At 48.0% G+C, this 22704-nt stretch overlaps 1 protein-coding gene across 10 annotated transcripts in view; it reads left to right on the plus strand.

Annotated features, from left to right (window-relative positions):
• The window catches only part of CASK (calcium/calmodulin dependent serine protein kinase), a 2777982-nt gene that overhangs the window by 2213457 nt on the left and 541821 nt on the right, over window positions 1-22704 (plus strand). For all 10 annotated transcript variants that reach the window (XM_069636511.1, XM_069636508.1, XM_069636509.1 and 7 more), the window contains one exon: window positions 9607-9675. In XM_069636511.1, coding sequence (XP_069492612.1) covers window positions 9607-9675 — 69 coding nt within the window. The remainder of the gene's footprint in view (window positions 1-9606; window positions 9676-22704) is intronic.

Below are 22704 nucleotides of genomic sequence, written 5' to 3' on the forward strand. Positions count from 1 at the left end.
ATACTGATTTTTTTTTTTTCTTTACCGAGGATTCCCAGCCTGACGATGGGGAATATTCATGAGCATGTGAATCCATGCCAGACCCATGCTGGAGAACAACAGTTACAGGTAAGTAACTTGTTCCGTACACTTCATAGATTCTGCGGTCTCTCAGCAACAGAGTGCTGTGGGTAAAAGACGGAGCTGAGGTCATGGGGCGTGGCACCTCGATTTATACTGTCTCCCGCATCCTATTTGGAGAGCGGCAGGTCAAGGCATTGAACAAAGCTGCGCTGCATCCCCTGGCTAAACGCTTCTGAAAATCAGCTGGAGATGGAGTATCACAGATGAGGTAGACGTGGGTTTGGGCAGAATCCTATGCAGTTCCCTTAGGGAGCACTACAGAAGATTAGGACTACAGTACTATGGTACAAGGAAACACTGACCAAGGCTTTGTATCAAAAAGAATATATATATTTATTTTACACACTCTTAAATCAACACACATCACTATTATTAAAGCAAGTTAAAACAGTTAAGAAAAGTATACACAACTCCCTATTTAAATTGTAGACCAGTTTGAGCAAGAGTGAAAACTGAGCAAAATGGCACAGTGTAAAACCAAGCAGAAATGGCACTCTAACAATTTCTTCAGAGGGAGGGAAAGGTCAAGTTATTCAGGGGTAGACTCCTAAACACGCCAGCAACACTTCCCAGTTGGATTGTGAACAAGTTAGGCAAGGCAGTACTTTAGCATAAGCAATACTTGGGTGAAAACCAAGCAAAATGGCACTTCAACATATAAAGGGGAAGGAAAGGTTGTTATAAGAGTTTAGGTGCACCAACACATTTCTTTATAAAAGCAATCTAGAGAAGGCAGTTGTAACTGTAATAGCCAGAGTCAATAAGCCGGTTCTAGTAGCTGCAGTCAAGTCTTTGTTTAACAATTGAAAATGCGGTTGCAGAAGGTAAAATGATAATGTTAGAGGATAGGGACGGCCAGCCCAGAAGGTAAGTAAAGGATTTAAAACACCTTTAGCAGTACCCAACGAAACGGGAGGCCTGGCGGAACAATGTACCTTGAAAGTGGAGGAGGCTCCTGCGGCGGCGGTAGTTCTTGGCAGTTCGGGAGATCCAGCAGAGGAAGAGAGGCTCTCGTGGAGGAAGGTTCGAGTCACTGCACTGCCCAGGAAAGAAGCCGGCCGTGGTGATGCCAAAACAGAATAAAAGGTGCGCTCCTTTAAATTGCGGTCGTGGTGGACGGGTGCCTGCTATCCGGTCTCCTAGTGCTTGGCACTGGCGATTCTGTTAGGCAGAATTCCGTGCAGTGCCCTTAGGGACCACTACAGACAATTAAGACTACAGGTGGCAATACAAGTTTACCTTTGGTACAAGCCTGTACTACTATATCAGAGTGGTAGTAGTGGCGGAGCAGCCAGGCTTATCTCAAGAGTATATGAGCAGTAGCAGAGATTACACAAAGGGACCACAATTACTGTGACTCAAGCAAACACTGATTCAAGGTTTCAGGTAAAAAATTATAAGTACATTTATTTTTTAAACCATCAGTTATAAACACAACACTTCTATTAAACTTTAAATAAAACCACACGTTAAATACACTACAACTAACCAATTCACTTTGTACAGGATGTCTCAAGGTAAGTACCCTGTGTTTGAATGAACCGGTGTTATGAACAAAACACGATACCGCGAATACGATTGCGATCACTTTTTGACAGTTCGGTCTACTAAATAAACACGTATCCGTGACATGAAATGCTACCTGGGCAAAAACACACTCGGCGCTTGAGATACCCAGAGGGAGTTGGGGGCAAAAATCACAGGCAATATTTTGGTTAGGCAGACAGAATCGAGAAACACTCAGAAACAGGAGTTCAAAAGTCAAAGGGCCGGAGCCAAGTTCCAGTGACACCGGAGGCCTGTTGCCGAAGATCACACCGTTAGACAGTTCACGATTCAACTTAGCCAAGAGTACTTTGATATTGTCAATGTTCGGAAGCAAACGTTATAAGGAGGGAAGACAAGGGCAAGCCTTGAAGATGAACAAAAGAGGTTCACCCAGTTTCCTCAAGCAGAACACAGTACCTTATTCCAATGGTGCAGCTGGTGCCTTGGCAGTTGTTCCTGTTGGTTTCCCCGCAGACCCACGATTCCTGGAGCTTCGTTGTGAAGGAGGACGTCTCGAGGGGGTCTGCACCACACAGGGATGAAGCCGGCAGCAGCGACAACGAATAAAAGGTGCTCTCCTTAAAAACAGGAGGGGCTCATCCAGTGGCTATCCAGACCACTACAGCAGTGTGCCGCGATTTCGACCACGACGGCGACCTCTGGTTGAAGATGAAGAAGATGAGCTGGTTATCCCCACCAGGCTTACGGGAAGAAGACTCCGGACTGGATCTTCTCTTAGTCGTTGAAGGGTAGATAGCTCAGGACTGCAGCAGGGCTTCACCGGGCGGGGTAGTTGCAGCAGCCGTCGTTCTCTCCGCTTCTCTTCGGTTCCTTGTAGTTCCAGTGGCGACTTTCACTTCTAGCCCAAGAGACCTGCCTTATATGCGCAAAACCCCCATTCACACAGCCTGGCTGTCAATCACGCAGCAGGGGGTTGTCCAGCCTGGACAACCACCTCAGCCAATCATGGCAAAGTGCGACTTGGGTTTCTTAGGATACCCTGTGCAGGGGGTGACTACACCCCTTCCCCACATTCAGTCTACCTAGACACCCAGGCGCCAAGAGGAAGGCTTCTCTGCAGAAGCCCGCCAAAAGACGGTGAACAAAGAAGACAAACCTGGTTTACTGCGCAAAGTAAAAGACAAGAAGGACTATAACAAAAAGAAATGGTGAATAAACCCAGCCGGAGCCAAAAGAAAGACGATTTGGTCAAGCGGGTTTATGCTTAAGGCTGCTAAAATAGCCAAAAGCATTACCACGTTTATCTAATATAATCGCGGTAGAAAAGTTAGGGTAGATACCACTGCCACCAGCCAAGTCTAAATGTTAAGAGCGAAACAATGCTCAGGGCCGTACAGGCAGAAAAGGGGTACAGATTAGCCCTTTCCAGTACTCCATGTAAGATGGGGTGTACTGGGTCTGTGGTAAAAGTTACTATGTAAAGTAAATGGCAACTTTACCTTTCTCTGGGGGACAGTAGTCGGCCCCAGCGAAATGGAGTCGGAGGGAACTCTTAAAGACAACCCTGGGTTACTACACTGAAGGTGCTGTGTAACCCTATACAAGAGCAGGGGCACCTGGAGTGGTGTGCTCTAGTGCTCAAGATCACACAATGAGTAAGACACACAGGCCAAAACACATATAAGAGTGGAAAAAGGATGTACACTCTTAACAGGTGGAAAAAATAAACCCCAGAAATCCAGCAAAGCTGCTGGGGGACTCACTAGGTGAGGGAAATTAGCCCTTGAAGGAGAATTCTCCCTAACAGATTCGACCAGGGCAGGTCCGGGAAGGGGATTGGCGAACTGGTTGGCCCCCTCAGCTCAAGGAAAGAAGGCTCTTGCAGGTGAAGATCTTCTCTAGTCGTTGGAGAAAAGTGGTGAGGATCTGCAGCAGGGCTTCACCGGTGGTTCAGTCATTGCAGATGTCTTCGGCTTCTCTCCTCTTTGGATTTCTTAGGTCAATTGGCAACGTCTGTCTTCCAGTCTGCAGGTCCCTGCTTTTATGCAGAATAACCCCCATTCATTCAGCCTAGCTATCACTCAAACACCAGGGTGGTTATCCTGGCGGATAACCCCCAAGCTTATCAGGGTAGAGTGCGTCTTGGGTTGCTTAGGCAACCCTGTCCAGGGTGCCTATTCCCCCTCCTACACATCCTGTCTACCCCAGACTCACCAGCGCCTAAAGGAGGGCTTCTGTCCAGAAGCCCACCAAAAGGACAAACAAAGGGCCCCTTCCTCGGTTTGGATTACAGAGAAAGACACGAGAAAGAAATATTATTAAAGATCTTGCAAAAAAATCCTACCAGAGTAAAGTTAATAATAAAATAATCCGGCAGTATGTTAAAGGCTATCATAAAAAGTGGTAGCCTCGAACAATGGGAAAATCCCATAGGAAAATATTTGCGGTCGAATATTTACGGTAGTAACCACTGCCACCAGCCAGAAACTTTGGAGAGAGGGACTGGACAGTACCCTTTCGAAAATGAACACCAGGGAAAAACTATGAACCCTTTCAAGTACCTCCATAGTAAGATGGTGTGTACTGGTTTTGTTCATAACTATTGACTAGCAAAGTCAATGGTAACTTTGCATGCCCTGGGAGACAGTAGTCAGTCCCAGGTTATGGAGTCTATGTTTGGGGGTCACTATGACACCCCTGTGTTACTGCACTGAGGGTGCTGTGTAACACACATGTAAAACAATTATGCCTAGAGAGTGAGAAAAACACCATAGCCCATAAGCACAAAAATAGGTTGAGACACACATCAAAATACAACTAAGAGTGGGAAAAAGAGTCTCACTCTTAGTAGGAGTAAAAAAATAAAACCCTGAAATCCAGCAAAGCTGCTGGGGGACTCTATAGGTAAGGGAAATTAGCCTTTTTAAGATAATTCTCCCTAACAGTGGGAGAAACATCCGTCACAAAGAACATTATCGAGAGGTTAGTAATTTATTAATTTGTTTCTAGTTCAGCTGGCGGCCATCCAGGGTTTTCACCCATCCTGCGAAATGATGTTCACATCCTGTTGCGCATCATCACTGTGATAAATAAGCGTGGTGTTGTGAGTTTATTGCTCTGTGCAATGAGGTGTTATTGGGCTTGTTTCTGGCAATTCAAAACAAGCTGTCATGTTCTATAGCTCCTATGGCAGTGGAGCATATCGTCTTTGCTGATATCCACAGTATTCAAGAGGCAAGGTCTTGTTAGTGTGATTAGCAGCAGGTGGTTACTGACAAATGTTGGGTTTCTCTATTTTGCCTCTCTGCACAACAAATGTCCACTGTTGCACTAAAAGGAGTTTGCCCTCAGGATTGCTTTGGGGGATGTTTAGGTTGTCGAAAGGAACCCTGATCTTGTACATGCCTTATGTCCATTTCCTCTTATTCCTTCATTCTTTCAATTTGTACAGCAATACAGGACAAACATGAAATATGGCTTCAGACTGTGTAAGAATTGTAATTGAAATTGGTTATTTTTAACACGCTTAATACCCAGAGGTTTCTAACCGTGGACCCGGGATCGAACCTATGTTGCTCCACGTCGTCTTGCTTCCAAGGTGAGCGCGTGGCCCCTGAGCTATCCTCCCGAGACAGTGTTTAACATTTCTGGACCGGTTGACCTATTGTCTACACTTCCTAATTTGCTAAACATTACTGGCTTAACCCGTTTGCTGGGGAAGATAAGATGCTCACTTTGACCAATTTGTTTTACAGCAACTTCTCATCTGAATGTTCTGCTTCCTAGTGACTATTTTCGTACCATTCTGTTTTGCTTTTGTAGTATTTCATAAGATGAGGACTTCTGTGGGAGGAAGTTATCTATTACAAGTACAAATTACTTGCTTCTGTAATGTTGTTTGTAATCGAAGCCATCTTCCCTCGTCTATCATCATCTCCCCTTTGAAAACCTTTTGGATGTTTTGTTTAAAATCATTTCTTTTTAACCTTGCCTTGGCCTCAAGGCATTGGGTAAATTGGTTGCAACAGGAGCAAAATGGCAATGCCAACTGCATATGTATACGATTCAGGCGTCCCTACCTATGCCACCAGTACTATTATCACTATGAAGTAATCCATTTGGAGTCATTTGACTCCCTCTTGCTGTTGAAAGATTTACAAATCCAGTCTGCATAGAGTTATTTATTAAGATGAGGAATCTGTGGGAGTGTTGGGTTTTACCTATTCTGGTTATTTCCTTGTGTGTTTTTGAGCCTGGAATGTTGAGCATTGAGTGTTGGCTGGGTAGAATGCTATGATGTAAGTTACTGTGATTCCAGAAAAGTCTCTTGGGAACTTATGCTTGGCACAGGGGGACCGGTAGATGTTTCTCTTCCATGAACTTGTCTTATTCCAACCCTGTTGTACTTACCTGTGTACTACGAACCAAGTAAAGACTACCTACGTCATCTAAGGCTCCTGAGTAATCTGTCTAACCCTATTCCTCAAATGTAACACTGGCGACAAGGATTTGACTCTGGAACCAGGAACAGAAAAGGATGAAGGACCAAGCAAGTACAGAAAAGGAAGCAAACTGGTACCAGAAATCCAGGGTGGCAAGGAAGTTGCCCATCAGGAAGCAGTGTGGAATTAGAGGCATCCACTGCCCCGACTCCCCCCCGCCCTCCCCCATCCGGCCCCAAGGTGAGCGCACCCTGTGTCCTGCATTTCTGGATAGGCAGGGACACCTGAAGTGATTTGGGGGGCAGTGCTGCGCACCTTTATTGGCTCTGCCATTCTCCATAGCAAGCGACTGAGGAAAGTAAATGAGGGCATTTGCGCACTTGAGTTTGGCGTTTCAGTAGGGATTGGTGGCTGAGATTGGCAGCAGTTAAGGGGCCGGAGGAACAAGCATGTGATTGTGGTGGCCAACGTTGGACTTTTGCTCCTAAGAGGAGCGGCTGCAGCGTTATACAGGCAGAATTGCAGAAGTGATATTTACGGTGGTACCTGTTGTGCAGCTTTGGCGTGGTTTGAGCGTTGATGGTCATCTGGCAGGTCCTTGGAGGGATTTCTGCTGTGGAAAGCACCGATGACGGTTGGTGCCGGGAGCACGGTGCTGGTCGAGGCTCCAGTCAAAAATGGCGACGTCACTATGCTACTCTGGGTGTTGGCGATGTTGAGCTACTGATGGAATGGCGAGCGTTCCTGGAGACTGGAACAATGCTTGAACTGCAATGTGAGGAAGCTTAGAAAAAGGACCTTCCGACGTGTTTCCAACATGTTCGGTGTAGGGTAAAGTATCTTCCAAGGTGTCTGCAACGTGTTCAGCGTTAAGTAAAGGACCTTTCAACGGGCTTTGGTGTTCATCGCATCTACGGGAACGGCGCATTTGATATGATGAGGAAGGCAAGAGAGACCTTGCCTCAATGTGATGTCAAGTTTTTTTTTTTTTATGCGCTGTATTTATTTCTGGACGGATCAACGGGGCCTGATAAAGAAATAAATGTTAATGTGCTCTGTATTGCTGCAATGTTTTTGAAAATTCGGTTGCCAGCAAATGTCATTGCGTTTTGGGAAACAGGAATGTTAATTGGTCCTGGAAGCACTTATTTATAAAGGGGTGCAGCCGTCTGGCAAGTGTGTTCAGATATATGTGACCCATTTAGTTCACTAAACATATTTTGATGTGATAAAATGTGGAGTGAAGTGGACCAGGAGGGTTATGTCATCATATTGGAATATGATGAATGAAAACTTGGGTTGCAATGTGGCATGCATGTGATTAGGGTGTTCAGATGGCACTCAGTGAACATGTTTCTTTGTGAGTTGGTGCAACAGCATTTAGTGGCATTTATTGTTGTGTGTTATGGTTGAGCTTAAGGGTGTGATGGCGTCATAGTTATGGTGATGTGCGTGAAAACAGTGTTTGCAAGTGGGCGTTTAGTTATTTTGTTTCTGGTTAAATTGTCCTAATGATGCAGTGGACAGGTTTATAGGGGGAAGTTGGTTCCCGGTTTTAGTGTTTGTGCCATACGAGATGGTTTGTATGTGGCACCAGTGATGATATGTGTGAAGTCATATAGAGATGGTGACATATAGTGCCAAGTGTGGTAGTGTGTTGTGGTGCCAAAATGAGTATTTTGGTAATTTTATGATGATTTTGTGGACCTATTGGATTTAGAGTAAATTTTCAGTCATGTTTTAACTTGCACTAACCTAGCAATTCTCCCACAGGTACATTCCATTAAGGACTCGGCAAGCTTAACATTTTAGGACTTTCGTGTGGGGCAATTCAAATATCGTTTACCATATTTTATTGCTCAATTCGTCCATTTGGTTTGTTGTGGGGGGGGGGGATGTGTGTGGGTGAGGATGCTAGTGTGCAAGTGAATGTAGGCATGTGGTTTCTTAGGTTAGGTACCAATTTGTGGAGCAAGAGTTGCTTAGGTCTTGTGCCAATTGTGGTGCAAGCTTGCATGCTTTGTGGGCAAGTGAGTGTAAGCATGGGTTGCTCAATTGTGAGCATGTGGTTGCTCTGTGCTGGTGTCACTATGTGGAGCATATGGTTGCTCAGGTTTGGTGCCAATAGTGGTACGAGGTCGGATGCCTTTTGGGCAAGTGAGTGTGAGCATTGGTTGCTCAATTGTGAGCATATGGGTTGCTCAGTTCTGGTGCCACTAGGTGGAGCATATGGTTGCCCAGGTTTGCTGCCAATTGAGGTGCGGGTTTGGTTACCTGAGTTTTTGTTGAGACAATTGGTGTGTGGGATTCAGTTACCTGCATTTGTGGATGCCGACTAGTGGTTGGTGCCATGCTGTGGAAATGGATTTGTTGCTTTAGGCGATCAGCCGGGTTAGAACCCTGTATTTGTGTTTAGCACAACTGTAGTTGGCGGATGATGATGTAGGTGTGATGCGAGTTGGTGTTTGTTGTGCGTTGGATGGTGGGCTGGTTCCCTTGCGCAAGTTACGTAATAAGGCCTGTTATGGTACTGGTGATTGTTCTGGAAATGGTACAGCTATTTGGTAGCTACTGTAAGGATCTGTAGGGGAATAGCTTTATGCTTGGAGCGGTTTGCTGTTGTGGTCTATAAATTGTTGTGTAGCCACTGTGCCTTCTGTCTCTTCCTTATACTGTATTGTCATGTAAGGGGGAGATGTGTTGGGTTTTACCTATTCTGGTTATCTCCTTATGTGTGTGTCTGAGCCTGGAATGCTGAGCATGGAGTGTTGGCTGGGTAGAATGCTATGATGTATGTTGCTGTGATTCCAGAAAAGTCTGTTGGGAACTTATGCTTGGCAAAGGGGGACCGGTGGATGTTTCTTTCCCATGAACTTGTCTTATTCCTACCCTGTTGTACTTACCTGTGTACTACGAATCCAGTAAAGATCTCCTACGTCATCTAAGGCTCCTGAGTAATCTTTCTGACCCTATTCCTCAAATGTAACATGGAGGCACGCCATCCTTCAAGTAGAACATTACCAAAGGTAAGTAACCTGTACTTTACAGTTATTCTGTGTATTACTCCTACGTCCCGTCCCCTTTCCTCCATACTGTATCGGCGTCCCTCTCTAGGGACGGAAACTGAACCTTTTTCACCAGAATAAATGTCTCTTCCCCTTTACATTTAGTTGCGCGCTAGGTCGTGGCCCCATGAGCATCCTTGTTAGCCAAAGGAACGTGCATTTTTAAAACTGATTGTGCAGAGATAACTGAGGAAAGGAACTACATAGATTTTGGAATTTTGAGAAGGAACTCACGAGTTGCCCTTTTAAAGATGTTCTCTGCAAGGTTATTTGTTGACTTTTTGAGGGCCTTTTTTATTAGTATTTTTTTAAACAAATAATTTATTGAATATTAGCTTTTCCCCCCTGTCATCAGGCAAGAATTCCAGATTAGTTATGTATAATCTGCATTAATAATTAGACCTATTTACAAGGAACTGTATTACATAAACTGCATTGCCTTAAAAAGTAACTGCTTTTTTTTCTAGAGGGAAATGCGAGGGAGTATCACCTTCAAGATTGTGCCAAGCTACCGCATACAGTCGTCATCTTGTGAGGTAATGCATTTAAGAAGTATCCCACGCTTTTATCTAGATCTTTGTCTGCTTATGGCTGAATGTTATTGCTTTCTGAAATTTTGTTTCTGCCTGTGCTGTTAGATCACGCACACCAATTTTACAACGAAGATAACGGAACAGCAGCAGTAGGTTCCATATTCCATAGCCATTTCATCAGCATCTGGAATTCTCTCAGTCCAGGTTATGTAACAGAGCAGTAATTGTATTGTGCTTATTATTATGAGTTATCAAATGTAATACGATTCTATTACATCAGTGGCAAAAGAAAGCTGGTATAATAAAAAGTTACCCCTGCCACTTAAGGAACTGTACATGTTTTCATAAATATATTATTTTGGATGTATACAGGAGACGCATATTGCTACTTCATAGATGCAGTCTTCGCTTAGATTCCTTGAATATCTCTCAATTTTAATTGTATGTTTGCAGACCTGGGTGGAGTCACCAACACCAGCAAGTACTGTGCTACACAGTGTTAACTGATAGTATGTCTGCTGGATGTAGCTAGAATTGCATAATGCCAAATCGTTCAAATGTGTTTTGATGCGTTACATACACTGAGTTTGGAACTCTAAAATGCGTTCTCTTTCGATTTATTTAAACATGTTTTCGACATTTTCTGTGTTTTTCTTGTTCTGGTTGAATTATTGCAATTTTAGTATATTTTGAGAAGAGCATGTTAGTCTGTTATTGAGTCAAGTTCACAGTGAATGCTAGATTTTGGATTCATAAATGTGAGCCATCTGTTCGATGCCTTTGTTGTGTCACCCAAAAAAGTGGTTTTAAACTACATAGCTGGTCACAGTTTCCAACAGCAGAAACCTTTTGAAAACTGCAGTAAGGCTCCAGTTTGCAGATGTGTGGATTGCTTGCAGAGATACAACTTCTTATCTACCAATGATGGTCACATGCAACGTTCTATTCAAAGGATTTTGTTGATAATGTTTGAGCTAGGCTTTCTAATTGATACCTTACCCCACTCTGTATTGACATCATGGTGACCAATGACACTAAAGTGATGGCCAGGGTATTTGTGTGAAGTTGGCATGATTTATGCCATGCAGGGGAAGCAAATAACGCTTGTCTATTATGGGTCCAGTCTGGTGCAGTTTGAAGTACCTAGTCCTGGATCATGACATATTTCCAGACTTTGCACCGCAAGATTGTGTGGGAGTACATTGCAGCAGTCTGAAAGGCCATGTAAAAGGCCAGCAGGTGGAGTCTGTGTCGTTCATCTGTACCATCAGCATGATATAATTACCTACTCTTGTCTGGTACAAAAACGATGATTGCACCTTCAGAGTCAGTGAAGTAGAAAATTAAAAACTATCATTCCAAGAATGAGTTGGTATCCATGCAATACTGTTCCTCCTCCAGACAAAGGCATTGCAGTGGAAAGCATCTGGATGACATCAAGAAGTTGCACAGTGAAGAGCCTATTTGATTTTCAATAAACATCATGAGATTATCTGCACCTTTAGTAAATTGGAGTATTTAATAGGACTGCAAAGGGCAAACTGATCCCTTTTTTTCCAAATTGAACTTTATTGGCATTTTTTAAAAAACTGTTACAAACCATCATTACGCCTCCTCCTTAAACCAAACAAAAGGGGGACACTAACCTTCCCTCCCCACAGTCCCTTCATATCGCCACTCCCTCTTACTCTCTCCCCCACCTTTTCTCCCTTCTCCCACGCAGCAGATCCACATTGAGTCTAGAGAGTTCAAACTTGGGGTAGCCCCCTTTTTTGTGAAGTTGTTCTACTCTTATCAGTTTACCAGACCGGTTGGCTGATCCTGTAGGTGCATTGTCAGTCTATTTCAAGGCCACGGTCTGAGTCGCATATATTTCCTTCCCCCCCAGACCTCCCATGGGTCGAACCGGACAATGCATAATCATCTTACCCCCTCCTAGTGCACGTATTTCTCAAAGAAGTAAAGCCCATGAGCCCTCGATGTTAGACTGACACTCATCCAACAAATGAGTAAGGTATTCCATGTCATAAATCACCCTTATCTTTACCAGCCACTCCTTTTCCAGTGGCATGCAAGGATTTTTCCACTGCTGGGCCAAACAACATCTAGCCGCGACCAACATAATCTGCAGCATCAGTCACCCTTCAACCTCTACCTCTTTTTTTAACCACACCCCAAAAAGGAGGAGCCACGGAGAGGACTCTCCATGGATCCCGTGCACCCCTTTAATCCATGAGAGGACCTCCTTCCAGTATGACTACACTCTAGGGCAACCCCATCATTTTCAGCAACGTGGATCATACACTTTACGCATCTTTGCTATCCTGGCCGGGGGGGTAGTGCCACCTGTGTATCAGTTTTATTGCTTGGTGTCTATACTATAGGGAGACGGTTGACCGTCCCACCCGTCCACAGATCTGTGTCATAATACATCCTCAATGTCTCTCCTCAGGTCCGCCCCCCCACCTGATCCTGGCCGTGAGTGGTTCCCTTAGTTCCGCCAGCAAGATTGTCTCGTATAGTCCTGCAATGAGTCCCTTGGTTCTCCTCCCTGTTAGCTGGAGCCGTCCAAAGTTCGTCAAATCCCTTTTCAAGTTCTCTCCCCATTGGGTGTCCGTTAGGACTCCCTTCAGCTGCAAGTATCAGAAGAGTGAAAGTCTACCCACGGTTAGAAGCTCTTCCAGCCTATTCAGCGGGAGAAAGGTGCCTCAGTCCCACGTTTGTCAGGCTCTAGACCAGAGTTGGAATGCCAGTGGTTCCCCGAGCTCATCCCTCAGGACGGGGACATATGCAATTCAGGGGCGATGGCCAGGTGAGGGCCAGGTGATGAGCCATCTGTTCCTACCTCCCCCCTCCTTCCATATAGTCCACAGGACTTCCAGCACCAGGTGGAGCAAGACCCTTTGCGGGACACTAGCTCTGAGGACCCACAACCACTCCCCCAGTGAAACTGGGGCTAGTATCACATTGTCCATTGGCACCCACTGTTTTTCAGAGAGCGAGTTCAAGTGATTCACCATGATTTGGAGTTGGGCTGCTTTATTGTAGGTCTCTAGGTCTGGGAATCCCACCCCCTGCCCCCTGGCAGGGTTAAGGTCCTGTAGGCCACCCTCTGCTTTGATCCTGCGCAAAGAAATTTTAGCATAACCCTATTTACCTCAACGAAGAAAGCCTGCAGGATCTTTACTAGTAACATCTGGAATAGAAACAAGAATTTAGGTAATGCCACCATCTTGATAGCATTGAGGCAGGCAAGCCATCCAAGAGAGCCTCATTCTCGCCCACCACTCCATGTCATTTTTCACAGCTGCCCACAGCGGCAGGAAGTTCATGGGGAAGAGATTGCTGTAATTACGTGTCACCTGGATTCCCAAATATCGAAAGGAGAGGAGTCCTGAACCCGAAACAGTAATTTCCCAACGTATACCACCTCCGCCTCTGACAGCCCCCCCCACCCTAAAGGCTACCAATTTCTCCAGGTTAACCAGCCATATACTTAGCCATATTGTGCCAGGCTTTCCAACAGGGGAGGCACCCGCCGCTCTGGCTCCGTAAAATAAAGCAGGGCATCGTCTGCGAAGAGACTGATCTTACGTTATGTCTCCCCCATCCAGACCTCTTTTATTCTACCATCTTCCCAAACGGCCGCCGCCCAAGTCTCCATGACCAATGCATATATCAGCTGGGAGAGGGGGCACCCTTGCCGCGTGCCCGCCGCAGTGGGAAGGCCTGCGATAAAGTTCCATTAACCAATACCCTCGCCGTCGGCAGGAGTATAGGACTGCCATCCACCCCATCTATCTCAGACCCATCCCTATGCTCGCTAAAACCTCGCCCTTAACGTACCAACTCACTTGGTCAAAAACCTTCTCAGCATCTAGGACCAGTAAAAGCCCCCCCCCCCCCCATCCCCTCGGCATTAGGAACGTGAAGCATCTTGCGCATGTTGTCAGCTCCCTGTCTATGCATCACAAAACCCGCCTGGTCTGGGTGAACGAGCCCTGGGCAGTAGGATTCCAAACGTGACGCAAGGATTCTGGCAAACATTTTTGCATCGGCATTCAACAGCGATATCAGTCTATATGAGGTGCAGTTGGTTGGCTTCTTCCATGGCTTTGGGATGACTGTAATCAGTGTCCAGAGGAACGTCAGCGGGATCGTAGCCTCCCCACGATTGAGTTGAACAACTTCGCCGGAGGTGTAGCGTCTAGGGACTGATATTGCTTATAGAAATCCACTGTGAACCCATCCTCCCCTGGGGTCTCCCCCCTCCTTCAATCTCTGGATTTCCTGTATCACTTCTTCCTGCGTCACCTCCCACCTCCAGGATCTCCTTCTCCGCCCCCGTCAGCTTGGGAAGCCGGCGGTCTGCTAGATAACCCCTTAACTTCTCCCCTGGAGGCTCCATTGATCTGGAATAAAGCATTTGATAGTATTCCGCGAACCGGGAAGACATTTCTTCCCCTGTGGTCCCTCTACTCACCTCTGCCCTCTATATCCGCCTATCCGCCTATACAAACGATGTTAGTTATATGAATTTGTTGGTGGTTTTCAAAAATGCATCTATAAAAACCAATGGGCTAAGGATACATAGGTGTCTACAGGTTGTTCGAGTTGATGTGTTTGATGAAGTTCCTTCTGAATTGTGAGAAGGGTTGGTTTGCTCTCAGGTTATGTGGTAAAGCTTTCCATTGTTTAGCGCTGTCACAGGGAAGCTGATGCCGCCAATTTTGGCAAGTTTGAATTTTGGTACTACCAGGCAATTGGAGTTGGCGGTTCTTATGGGTCTGGTAGATGTTTTTCTCTTGATTTTGTCTGTCAAGTAGCTAGGGGCAGCGTTGTTAAGGGCTTTGTGAGTCAGGGAGATCGTTTTCAGATGGATTTTCTTATCAATAGAGAGCCATTTATGTTGGCGTCTAATTGAAGAGATATGCTAAGTGGCGATGATTGTGTCTCCCTCCAGTGTGCGATGCTGCAGTATTAGGCTGGAATCCCCCGCATTGACTGAGGGTCTACTTGTCTGCACTTCTTTCAGCAAGCCGATCACTTGTGAAAGATCCACATGTTAGCAGCGCACAGTTTACAGATGGCTCAGCTGGCACAGTTTTCTCTGCTTGTCTTTCAGCTCTTCAGTAGAGGTGAGGGAGGCCACAGATGAGAACCAGATAACGTTCAGGTGCCAGAATTAAATAGCGCCACACAGCTTTCCCCTTTGTTCTCCATGCCACCTAGTCATTGGCTTGAAGTGTAGTAGTGGTGGTCTAATATGCACAGCTGTATGCCACTGACACGCTTTCTTCCAAAGCAGGTTCAGCATCAGCAGGCGTCTGAACAATCCAGCTACCAAACTGTGGCGTAAGTGAATTCTCTGGCACCGAGTTGAAGGAGTTTAATTCACTGGCTATCATCCCGAGATCTCAGAGCTCGATGAGAAGCGGCTGTCTCAGGTGATAGCTGGCCACCCCATCCACTTCGATCCCCCTAAGGAACACTTTTGAAGGCTACTAACATTGAGTTTTAATTGCAAGATAAAGATGCCTGAAACTGGGCCCTAGATGGAATTATCCCCCATTGATGCAGATACCTAGCTTCCTAGAAGATGCAACATGTATGTCACTCAACCTCCCAAAGTTGGTATTCAAATAGGCTTTTGCTTTTTTTTCTCTCTAATTTGAGTCCCAAAGTTAGTCTTTTAGCAGTGGGATATGGTTCTTTTTGTCCTGAACGACCTCTTCAATAGCAAAGATTGGTGGGTTCAGCACTCTTCTGAGTCACTGAATAGCAGACTAACAAGCAATTGACAATTTTGCAGTAAGCCAACCGGTTGGGAAACAATTAGCTACAAAAAAGAGTAAACATTGCCTTTAGTCTTCAGAGAACAAAATATAATCTGTACCTCCGCCTATGGAAATCGGTCAGGCAGACTCACTCTGTCTAAAATTGTAATATTTTGTGTTCCTTCAAGGACAGGTCTTTAATATCGCTGAATGCTTTGTTCCCTAAGGTAGGAGGTTGCATTCCAGTTGGTTGTTTCAATTGTCCAGCTGTATTAGCAAGTAATAGTTTGTTTTGGCCATGGATGCTTATATGGACCTTCATACAGCTAAGTGCTGCTTCTGATCTATCCATTCCTATTGTCAAAGGTTTTGTTATATTTTAATTTAAGGAAATGTCTTCCTACTTATTTCATTCCCTGTTTCAAGGGCAAATTGACTATGTCTGGACTGTATGTAAGGTCGGTCTTTGGGTTTTCACTGAAGAAATGTTGTCTGGTATGTTCGGCCAAAAGATTGGCATACAATGTGACTCTAATTCTAGCAGGGTGATTTCTAAGGTGACTCTTGATCATTATTTTGTCTTGTGTGTTCTTTGCATATATGTATTACTGTATCTCTTTTTATATACCACCCTCAATTCAAAATGAACTTAAAACACTTTTGTATATTTAAATGATTTTGTCTGTAATGTTTTATCACTTGATGGTCACATACTCTGTACCTTCCTCCACAGGTTCCTTATGCTTTGAAATATTGTCCCAGGGCAGACTTGTTTAAATTTACTCGTACATCTCGTCCCTTTCCCTCCATCCTTATTGGCGTCCCCCAACATGGGGACAGTACCAGAACCTTTTGGCAGCGAAAACGATGAGCTTTTCCTTTACAGTGTGCTAGGGCCCGGCTCAGGGCGTTGGAACGCCCACTAGGCCCTGCCCTCCGGCACCTCACCTCAGTCCCTTTTTCTGCTCAGACGGGGAACCGACCTGGCAGCTTGCATGGGGTTCAATTAGTTGGGCTCTGCGCATTTCCCAGTGTCTTATTTTTTTCCAATCTTCACCTCCCTTCAGTGCTTCGCATTCCCAGGCGCATCTCAGTCATGGGAGACTTCTCCTGGTGCACCTTGTGCAACACTCCTTTCCGGCATCGGACCCCCACGCATTTAGCTTGGAGTGCCTGGGATCCGACCACCGCTGGGACGAGTGAGCAACTGTGTTCTCTCAAGAACCATTCATCCCACTGCAAGGAGATTTTCAACACTTCACGGCAAGGACATCTGAAGGACTTAATCTCCAAAACACTGTGTCACAATAAGGTTAGTCACCTTTTCACCAAGGCACCCCAGCACGGTGATTCCTTCCCAGGGACTCTGTCTGGGAGGGGCCCTTTGGGATCTATTACCAGAGGTAGGCCTGAGGCTGTGAAGGCTAGCGGCACACGTGCCGAGGGGCTCAGGGGACGTACTGGGTCTGCTTCAGAGGGTCCCACTAGCTCTGACAACACACCGCGGTGCGAGGGGCCTTTGGGCTCTGGCTCAAAAAAAGAGGACAGAGGCCGCTTATCGACTACCAGCGATTGCGCTGAGGGTGGAGGGCCTTCCGTGCATTCTCTGAGGTCGAGGGTCAGCGCCTAGCAGCTGTTTGGCTGAGGGTGTCTCACCTCCCAAAGCCCCATCTGAGGTCCTGGGGGCTCAATCAGGGCCAGCCCGTTTGCGGGCCCCAAGTCTTCCTCAAATTACAGTGCTGGATCCCAAAAGGGGAGTCAAGCATGTGGCACCGCCTTCCAGGCCAGATTCTGCTTAGGAGGACAGGATCCTGCGATGTCACCAACAAGATGTGCCTTCGATCCCCAGGACATCCGCCTAGACTCTGGCGGAAACCAGCACCGCCGGATTCAGGTCCTGATGTGCGTGCTGGGGGGTGGGGAGGTCAACGCCTCCATCTTCAGAGTGGGCCACATAGGGTGAACTGATCCCCACAGGGTTACAACTATGCCAGCCAGCCTTGGGGCTACCCGTTACAGGCTTTCAGAGGGTCTGAACCTGCTAGCCCATCTAGTGCCCCGGAGGTCCAGGAACAACCACGTGGTCCCAGAGCGGCATGTGAGGATCACTTCTTTGAGTGGTTCCTAATCCTCATGAGGTCGCAACAAATGGTGGGTTACCTCAAGGATCTGATCCAGGATGTGGTGCCTCAGATATTGCTTTCCAGGCCACCCTTGCTGGGGCCACAGCCACTAGTCGTCACAGTGCCTTTTCCAGTGCCCGTGCCTCTGCCTCCCCCACCGCCACCACATCCTCCAGCTCCGCTTCCCCCCATCCAGAGTGTAGGTCCTCAGAGGGCCTCCCAAGGGGATCAGCGCGATGCCATGTCCCTCCATACGGAGGACAGCACTGATGACGACGCAGAGGAATCGGAGGCCTCTGCCTTGGTCAAAGCGTTGCATGGTCAGCTTCAAGGGCTGGTGGTTTATTTGGGGATCCCCCAACCAGAGCAGGCTCAACAAGAGCCAGGAATGTTGGATGAAGTTTTGGCTCTCAAATCTACCAGCAGGTTCCGGCATCCCTCTGCAAAAGGATGTCCTTTCACTCGCCTCAAAGGTTTGGGAGAAGCCAGGGGCCAATTCCTAGCTAAATAAATGGCTTGACAGTACTTTTTGGCAACTGGAGAAGGACCAGGTGCTGCTCTCGGGGCACACCCAGCCGCATTCATTGGTTGTGGTGACAGCCTCCTTATACTCAAAGCCCGTCGGTGTCCTTCTAATCTCCAAGGAGGACAAATTGAGTCCTTCGATAGGTGAACATGGACATGTTCCTTTCTGCAACTAACCAGAAGCTGTGGAGGAAGATGGAAAGGCAGGCCTCATTCAAGGCGGGCCTCGCAGAGGCGACAACAGTTGCACAGGACCTTAGGGAGTCTACTATCTCCCACATAGATATGGCCAGTAGGGGAATGTGTGTGGGGGTGCAAATGCGAAGGACTTCGTAGATCCATGCCACCAGGTTCTCCGCCCATGACCAGGAGCGGATCCTTGACCTCCCCTTTGGGGATTTTGATCTGTTTTACTCATCGACAGATGATGAACAGACAAAAAGAAGACCTCTACTCAAACTGCCCAGTCCTTGGCTGTCTTGACCAAGCCCAGTTTGAAATCCTTCCCCCAGACCCAGGGTAGGCCTGACCATAAGCCTCGGTCATTAGGTGGGTCTCAGGACTTCCAGGATAGGAAGACCTGGCAGCCAGACAGGTAGCCCAGTGTATACACAGGCAGAAGCAGCAATACACCGCAAGGGGCTTTTTTCATTCCCCCTCCTCCAACCCGGCCTCTGACGGGGGTGGGGGAACCAATGAAGTTATGGTTGGGGGTCGTTTGACTCTGTACTTCAAGGCTTGGAAGTGTCTGTACACAAACTGTTGGATACTCTTGATAGTCTCATCGGGATTCTGTCTCCCTACTTGCCGCTGATGCTGCAGATAGGCTCCCGTGCTCTACTGAGGGAGATCCTGAAGTTATTGGACATGCAAGCGGTGGAGCCACCAGTAGAGTTCTGGTTTCTATTCCAGGATGTTTGCGGTACCCAAAAACAACCAGGCGGGCATGAGGGCACTAATGGATCTCCCTTTCTTCAACCTTTCACTACCCCTTGACTGCTTCAAGATGATCACGCCCGCCCATATTGCACAGTCACTATGCGCAGAACACTGGATGTGTTCCCTAGACCTAAAAGATGCACATCTACTCATCGCCATCTTTCAGCCTCACAGACCGGTTTTGTGGTTCACGATTATGTTGCATCACTTTCAGTACAAAGTGCTGCCGTTTGGCCTCAATTCCACCCCCTGCATGTTCACCAAGTTGAGGAACGAGGTGGCGTGTCTCCTCAGATTAGAGGGCGATCACCTTTATCCTTATTTGGGCGATTGGTTGGTGAGATCCAATTCCCCGTTGCGGGTCCTCCACTTGTGACAGAGGCTGGCATATGTACTCTTCCAGTTAGGGTTTTCACTCAGCCTGAAGAAGTCCCAGCTGCTTCTCTCCCAGTCTCTTCAGTTCCTGGGTTTCAGGTGGGATACCACTGCACAGCGAAATTTCCCTACGTCTATCGTCGATCTGCAAGGCGATGCTACATTATTTTCACAATTCCTCAACGTCAGCATGGTGGTTTCAGCACTTACTGGGCCTATTAGCCTTGTGTGTCCTGACTATGTGTGGAAATGAAAGACTGGAGACAAGACAAGTGCTGCAATAATCTTTATTATTGCCGTATGGTTGATCAGGAAAAGAGTCAATAACTGAAAGGTGTAGTAAACCAATAATAAACTGAAAGTTCTGGCGGTTGCTTCACTGAGGGGTTTTCCTTCTCCAATTGCCCTTGGGATAAGGCTGTTGTCCTCTAACTCGAGTTATCTGGATAGGCCCACCACTCGGGGTTGCCTGCGTGCTCCTTCTCGGTGTCATGTGAATATAACAGACAGCGTTGTTTAGGAAAGGCGGGCTTTTATATACTTCACTGGTTTCAAAATCCCACCAATGAGCAGACGTCTTGCCTAGCTCGTCTGTTATTGGTTGGGAAGGTTTGGTCCCGCCTCCCTTAAGACCGGGTTTCCCTGCCTTCAGTTTCGCCTGCCCCTGCAGCATGGGGACTGTTCCTAAAGAGTTTCCATCAGCGCAATCCATGCGGCGCCGGGACTTGGGGCCATATGGGTGGTCGCGGCCGCCGTGGACTGCTTCCTGACAAGGTTCCCGCCCCCTTACCAGTCCGGGTTGGCGACTCCAGTAAGGTGGGTAGCTAACTCTGCCGTAGCGTTCTGCTGTGGCGGCTGCACTCCAGTCAGGCCCGCCATGCTCGTCCGATGTGTGCGAATTGGCGGCCTTTCCCAAGTCCGCTGCCGGCACCTCTTCACACTATGCCACACACTAGGCTCAAGATGAGGCGTATTCAGCTGCACTTGGTGACCTCCTGGGACCAGGAAACAGGGTCACAGTCAGACAGATTTTCCATTCCATCCACGCTTCACCCGCACTTACGATGATTGCTCCTCGACAACATTTCGGGGGTGCCCCATTCGCTCGTCTTCGACCCTCTCTGGTAGTGACCACAGACACATCCCTGGGAATGGGGGCAACCTTGGCAGCCTATTGCATTCACGGCTTGTGGTCTAAGGAGGAGACCAGCTCACACATCAATCTTCTGGAGCTTAAGGCTGTGAGCCTGGCACTCTGGGCTTTCTTTCCCCTAGTCAGTGGCAGGACGGTGCTTGTTTGGACCGACAATTCAACAACTTTTTTACCTCAACACACAGGGGGAACTAGGTTGAGGGTGCTATGCTGGGAGGCGGTCTGGTTCTATACGGATCAGAGTAGTTCATCTTACGGGGGACAGCAATGCGCAAGTGGACATACTGAGCAGGTTGGCCTCCAACACTCATGAATGAGACAACCTCAATTGCTATGCCTTCCCTCACTCCCCCTTACTCCAGAGGGATCTCTGCATGTTCAGGGCTTCCATGGGCTCCAGGCTTCTCATAAATCCTCAATGGCCATCGAGACTCTGATTTTTGGACCTTCTCCAGCTTCTCAGCGGGGACATCCTTACGCAGCAAGGGGGGTGCGGTTCAACACCCAGTCAACCTAGCCCTGGAAGCCTGGCTCCTGACCAACTAAAGCTTATAAAAGACAAAAGGATACAGGCTACCCCTCCCTACTCCTACGTCCCGTCCCCTTTCCTCCATAATGCATCGGCGTCCCTCGCTAGGGATGGGAGACAGAATCTTTTTCACCAGAAAAAAACACCTTCCCCTTTAAATGTAGAGGCGTGCGGGGGCGCGGCCCTCCTCAGTCCCCTTTTCTGCATCTGACGGGAATGGGCTGATTTTACCATCACTCCTGGGTTTGGCTTCGGCCTTGTAATACCATGCGCTCTTCCTCGGATACTTTCCTCTGTCTTTTTGTCTTCTTTTTATCAATCAGGTACTCGGTCCTCTTGCACCACGCTCCTCCCTGGCGCATGTTGACGTCAGCAGGCTTCAGCAGGTGTCCAGCCTGCGAAGGGCTCTTCCCTACGTCCGATCCCCATGCTCTGTGCCTCCGCTGCCTTGGCCCCGACCACGGCTGGGAGGGTTGTACCGTGTGCAACGCGCTAACACTGTGTGCTCTGAAGAACAGGCTAGCTCGGTGGAGGGAGCTCTTCGAGAAGTTTCCTCCAGAGGACTTAAAGGACTTCGTCAGACACAAGTCAAGGCCCCAAGGTAGGGCCGCTTTTTCCACCACACCCCGCAAGGGCGACTCCTTCCCAGCACTGGTACTGAGGCTATTTCAGCTACCGGCCGCCAGGCCAACGGGGTCACTAGATCCTTCCGGAGACAGTGTAGAGGGAACGCAAGGTTCTTTTACCGGGTGTACACCCGAGGGGCTATGCCGTAGTACCGGCCAGATATCCAAGGGGGCGCCTGCACGCAGCACTACCGGCGATACTGCTGAGGGCAACATGCCCCATCCTGAGGTGCAGGGTAGGTCTCATGCTCCACCGCCAAGAGTCCTGGAGGAGGCGGGCCCAGTGAGTCAAGCACCACGACTTTGGCATGTGGCACGCAGCTCGACCAGATGGCCACTGCACCAGACAAAATGGCTGCTTGTCCAATACCGCCCTTTGGAACGGAGCAGGTGGGAGAACGAGTTACAAGGTGGGACTGGTGTCAAACAGGTACGTGGCCTACAGCTTATCCATCAGCGCAGGGCAGGTTTACCCTGCAACCGGCTAGACTGAGCACGGACCGGCCCCAGCAGCCGCCCGCTTCCCAGTCAACATCACCTGCCCCCCACCCGCCTGCAAGGACCGGTTCTCTGAAAAGCTCCTAACTCTCATGAGATTTCCTCAGATGGGGGCCATCCTTCAGGATGTGATCAAGGACCTGCTCCCTCTGGCCCCTCCGCCGACGCCTATAGTGATTCCTCCTATGGCTCCAGCTCTGCAGGCCCCGGTGCTGCCCTCTCAGGCTCCTTTGATTCCGGCTCCCCCGCCTCCCACAGTTCAGGCGGTTCCACACCAGCCTCTGCTGCAGCCTCTGGCTCCGGTCCCCACACCGCAGCCCTCGGCGCCCAGCACTCCTCCACCCGCTCCGAATCAGCCAGACACCCTGCTGGACACTGACAAGGAGGACCCCGACACGCCGTCTTCAGCAAAGGCCTTCCACGAACGGTTTGCAGTTTTGGCAGAGCACTTGGGCTTCCTCAACCCGAAGTCGAACAACCGGAGGTG

Source organism: Ambystoma mexicanum, chromosome 7p, assembly GCF_040938575.1.
Source record: "Ambystoma mexicanum isolate Mex_15411 chromosome 7p, UKY_AmexF1_1, whole genome shotgun sequence".
Lineage (NCBI taxonomy): Eukaryota > Metazoa > Chordata > Amphibia > Caudata > Ambystomatidae > Ambystoma > Ambystoma mexicanum.